This window comes from Coturnix japonica, chromosome 2, assembly GCF_001577835.2.
Source record: "Coturnix japonica isolate 7356 chromosome 2, Coturnix japonica 2.1, whole genome shotgun sequence".
Taxonomy (NCBI): Eukaryota; Metazoa; Chordata; class Aves; order Galliformes; family Phasianidae; genus Coturnix; species Coturnix japonica.
This window is the reverse complement of record NC_029517.1, coordinates 134,277,567-134,282,949: the sequence shown is the minus strand read 5'-3', so window position 1 is coordinate 134,282,949 and position 5,383 is coordinate 134,277,567. Positions and strand designations below refer to the sequence as shown.

Sequence of the window (5,383 nt, the reverse complement as noted above, 5' to 3'; positions counted from 1 at the left end):
AAACCCTATAACACAAGGCTCTATGGCCAACGGGTTGAGTTGGGGTCGTCCTCACCTACACCAAGACACCATAGATGGTCCAAGACCCCATAGAAGGTCCAAGACCCCATAGAAGGCCCAACTCGTGACATCTATGGGATCCCAAGCCCCATAACCCCAAATCCGCCCCATAATTAAGCAGAACTAAGGAATTCTCACCCCAATATCAATGGGTTGAACTGGGATCGTCCTCACCTACACCAAGACCCCATAGAAGGTCCAAGACCCCACAGTAGACCCAACTCAAGGCCTCTATAGGATCCCAAGCCCCATAACCCCATATCCGCCCCATAACTCCCCATCCCAAAGCCATTCTCACCCCAATAACAGCGGTATCCACCCGCTCAATCGACACGAGGCCAAGTTGAGCTCCCTGAGCCCCCGTATCCGCCCCAAGGCCTTGGGCAGCTCTTGGCAGCCATCTTGCCCCCCAACCTCCTCACGTCCACGTTGCTGTAGGGCAGTTTCAGGCTGCCCAGGTTGGGGAAGCGACTCAACAGAGGCACGACCCGACACAACCCCACCAGCCCCAGGTTGTTGAATCTCAGTTCGACCCGTCGCAGCCCCGCAGGCTCCAGGGCCCCCAATATCTCCATGGTTGTGTTTAGTGACAGCTCCTCCGCGTGGAAGTCGCGGCAGCGCAGACGTAGGGCCCCATTGGAGCGAAGGGCGGCCTTCAAAATGGCCGCCGAGGTGCTGTTGACAAACAGGTCCACGTAGATTTCTACTGGGGGACGTGGGGACGGCTTGGGTCGCTTGGCGGCCGTGGGTTGGGGTTGGGGATGGGGTTGGGGTTGGAATTGGGGTTGGGGTTGGAGTTGGGTTTGGGGTTGGAGTTGGGTTTGGGGTTGGAGTTGGGGTTGGGGATGGGTTTGGGGTTGGTGTTGGGGTTGGGGTTGGATTTGGGGTTGGTGTTGTTGGTGTTGGGGTTGGATTTGGGGTTGGGTTTGGGGTTGGTGTTGGATTTGGGGTTGTATTTGGGTTTGGGGTTGTATTTGGGTTTGGGGTTGGATTTGGGTTTGGGGTAGGATTTGGGGTTTTAGTTGGGTTTGGGGTTGGGTTTGGGGTTGGAGTTGGGGTTGGAGTTGGAGTTGGGGTTGGAGTTGGAGTTGGGGTTGGAGTTGGGGTTGGAGTTGGGGTTGGATTTGGGGTTGGGGTTGGGATCGGCATTGGGTTTGGGGTTGGGATGCCTCCAAACAGGCCTTGGCTAACAGGACGGTGCCGGACCACAGGGTGAGGCTGCGGGGGTCGGGGCTGGAGCCATCTTGGAGACCCGTCATGTCCAGGACGCGGAGGGACGAGCGGGGGCTGGGGGGGGACAGCGGAGATGGACAAAGTGCCCTGATCCCATAGATGGACAACACAACCCTGATCCCATAGATGGACAACACAACCCTGATCCCATAGATGGACAACACAACCCTTATCCCATAGATGGACAACACAACCCTTATCCCATAGATGGACAACGTACCCTTATCCCATAGATGGTCAACACAACCCTTATCCCATAGATGGACAACACAACCCTTATCCCATAGATGGACAACACAACCCTTATCCCATAGATGGACAACGTACCCTTATCCCATAGATGGACAACACAACCCTCACCCCTTATCCCACTAGATGGACAAACAACAACCCTTACCCATAGATTGGACCAACACAACCCCATTCTTCTCACCAACCCATAGATGGCCAACGCCTACCGCCCATTTCCATCCATCCACCCCATATCCATCCAACCCAACACATCCAACCCATATCAATCCAACCCAACCCCATTTCCATCCATCCAAACCCATAAATGCCCAACCCAATGCTCCTTCCATCCATCCGACCCATAGATGGCCAATCCAACCCCATTGCCATCCATCCAACCCTCCTTCCTTCCATCCTTCCACCCCATATCTCTCCATCCCAACCCCATTGCCGTCCTTCAAACCATAGCAATCCATCCTACCCCATTTCCATCCAGCCAACCCATAGATGACCAACCCAACCCCATATCCATCCATCCAACCCAACCCCATTTCCATCCATCCAACCCCATATCCATCCATCCAACCCAACCCCATTTCCATCCCATCCAACCCGCAGATGGCCAACCACAACCCCAATTGCATCCCAACCCAAACCGCCATTTCCCATCCATCTCCGACCCATAGATGGCCAACCCAACCCCATTGCCATCCATCCATTGCCCACATCAGTCCAGACCCCAAACCCCATTTCCATCCATACCAACCAACCCATCTCAACATTGACCACATCCCCCCTATAACAACCCCCCTCCCCCTCCCATTGACCCCGCATGACTCCCCATTGAACCTCCATTACCCACCCATTGACCCCACACTCCCCCATTGACCCCCCCCTCCCATTGACCCCCCATTGACCCCCATGTTGAGCTCCATACCCACCCATTGACCCCTAGACCCTCCATTGACCTCCTACCCTCCCCATTTGACCCCATTGATTCCATTGACTCCATTGACCCCACAACCCTCCCCACTGAGCCCCCACCCTCCCATTGACCCTCCATTGATCCTCCACCACCCACCACTGGACCCCCATTGATTCTCCATTGACCCCAGTCATACCCCATTGAGTCGCCACACCCTCCACTGACCCCACATTGACCCCAACATATCCATCCATTGAACGCCCTTGACCCGCATTGTCCCCTCCCCACCCTCCCATGACCGCCCATTGACCCCCATTGAGCCCCCACCTCCATGACTCCCATTGATCCCCATTGACCCCGTTGTCCCTCACACCCTCCCATTGACTCCCATTGACCCTCATTGACCTCCACACTCTCCCATTAAGCCCCATTGACTCCCATTGACCTCCACTGACCCCCACACCCTCCCATTGACACCCCAATTGACCCCCATTGACTCCCATTGACCCCCACTGACCCCCATTGATCCCCATGACCCCCATTGTCCCCCCTCACCCTCCCATCACCCCCATGAGCCCCCCACCCTCCATTGAACCCCACAATTGACCCCCCAGCCCTCACCACTGACCCACCATTGATCCCATTGACCCCTGTTGCCCTCACACCCTCCCATTGACCCCAGTTAGACATCCATCTGCCATTGACTGCCACATTTGACTTCCCCATTGAGCCCCAACACCCTCCCATTGACCCAACAATCCCCCATTGAACCCCTACTGAACCCCTCCATCCTCCCATTGACGCCCCACACCCTCCCATTGACCCCCATTGTCCCCCATACCTCCATGACCCCATAAGCCCTCGCCACTGTTGAACCCATTGATCCCCATTGACCTCCATTGATCCCATTGACCCCACACCCTCCCAATTGGACCCCCATTGAATCCCCATTGAAGCCCCCCACCGCTCCATTGAACCACCATTGTCCCTCACCACTCTCCCACTGACCCCCATTGAGCCCCACCCTCCATTGACCTCCCATTGATCCCATTGACTCCCATTGATCCCCATTTGACCCCTATTGACTCCCATTGACCCCCATTGACTCCCACTGACCCCCATTGACCCCACTACCCACCCATTGACTCCCATTGACCCCCAACTGACTGCCCACTGACCCCCATTTGACCCCACTACCTACCCATTTGACATCCCATGACCCCCACTGACTTCCCATTGACTACCACTACCACACGCCATTGAACTCCATTGACGCCGCCCATTTGACCCCTCCCCCTACCCATTTACGCGCCCACAGTCCCGCCACTAACCTCCCATTGACCCCCAATTGACCCATTGATCCCACTGACCCCCAATAGTGGCTCCTCACCCTCACCCGCTGTCATCCCGTAACCCGGCGGTGACGGCAGAGCAGGATGGCCTGCACACACAGCTTATCAGGTGGCGGCCTGCGGACAAGCTAGAAAGGACAGGACGGGGACAGGGCCAGGCTTGACCCATCTTTCAGGCTGCTGGAGGAGGGGGAGCGCGGCAAATCCAAGATGGCGGCCTGCAAGCAACCGCGGGGTAAAAGCTGGGGCGGGAGCAGCGGCAGCGGCACGGAGAGCGGGGGGGAAGGTGGGACAGCCAGGCGGCCGGGAACCACAGAGAGACCGAGGGGTGGGTCCTCGCTGGCTCGTTACTGTTTTGTCTGTGCTGCACGATCCTGGCATGGGTGGCGAGTGTTAGGCGGGTGGGTACCGCGGCCCAGCCATTGGGCGCCACATGGGCGAACGCAGATGGGGGGCAAGCCTATTAGGGGGAGAGATGGAGATGTGGTCATAATGGAGTCCTGGTGGGAGGAATGGGGGTCCTGGTGGGGGTTATGGGGGGGTCCTGGTCATGGTGGGGGTCTATATGGGGGTCCTGGTTATGGGGGGGGTCTTTATGGGGGGTCCTGATGGGTCCTGGTTATGGGGGGCGGCATGCTAGGGGGATGAGAATGAAACGTATGGTCATTATGGGGGTCTTGGTACAGGGGGGGGGGTCTTGTATAGGGGGTCCCTGGGAGGGGGGTCTTTATACGGGTCCTGGTTGTGGGGGGTCATGTGGGGGGGGGTACTGGTCATAGGTGGGGCTTTATGGAAGGTCCTGATGGGTCCTGGTTAATGGGGGGGGTCTTTATGGGGGTCCTGGGGAGGGTGGGGGTCCTGATGGGGGTCTTGAGGGGTCTGTTCATGGGGTCTTTATGGGGGGTCCTGGTCATGGTGGGGGTCTTTATGGGGGTCTGGTGGGTGTCCTGGGTAATGGGGAGGCCCTTGGAGGGGGTCCTGGGATGTGTGGCGGTCCTTCTATGGGGGTGAATAATGGGGTCCTGGTGTTGTGGGGGTTATCTCTATGCTGGCCGTTTCTTGATGGGGGTCACTGTGTCCAATGTATATGGGGATCACTTACTGACGTAGGCGGTTCCCCTTGTCGTGTACTCATAGGTGTGCACCTTCCCCACGTAGTGGTGCGAGATTCGGTTCTACTGTCTAATTAGGGGTTTTGGTTTGGCTGCGTGGCGGTGCAGGTCGTTGCAGATCGTGTACCCTCTAAGATGGGTGTACTCTGAGTTGGGGCGGCGGGTTAGGGATACACGAGATCCCGTGGAAGTAATACCCAACGTTCATGCCTGATGGGGTGCCCTTACGTGCGGATCCTGGTCATGTGGGGGATCTTGTATAGGGGACCTGATGGGGGTCCTGGTTATGGGGGGGTCCAGGTCATGGGAGGGATCAACATGGGGGTCCTGGTGATTTGGGGGGGTCTTTACTATGGGTTCCTGGTCATGTCAAAATGAGGGGTCCGTGTGCACTGGCAGTTTGGGCGTCGAGGTGGGGGTCCTGGTTATGATGAGGTTCATGATGTGAGCCCTAGTCATGATGGGGTCTT

At 57.2% G+C, this 5,383-nt stretch overlaps 1 protein-coding gene across 1 annotated transcript in view; it reads right to left on the bottom strand.

The window, feature by feature from the left end:
* Positions 1–5,158, bottom strand: part of LRRC14 (leucine rich repeat containing 14) — an 18,277-nt gene extending 13,119 nt beyond the window's left edge. The window contains 5 exon segments of the mRNA XM_032442601.1: positions 359–467; positions 470–804; positions 1,204–1,347; positions 3,846–3,929; positions 5,142–5,158. Of these exon segments, the coding sequence (XP_032298492.1) occupies positions 359–467; positions 470–804; positions 1,204–1,347; positions 3,846–3,929; positions 5,142–5,158 (689 nt within the window).
* Between the last annotated feature and the right edge of the window lie 225 nt (positions 5,159–5,383).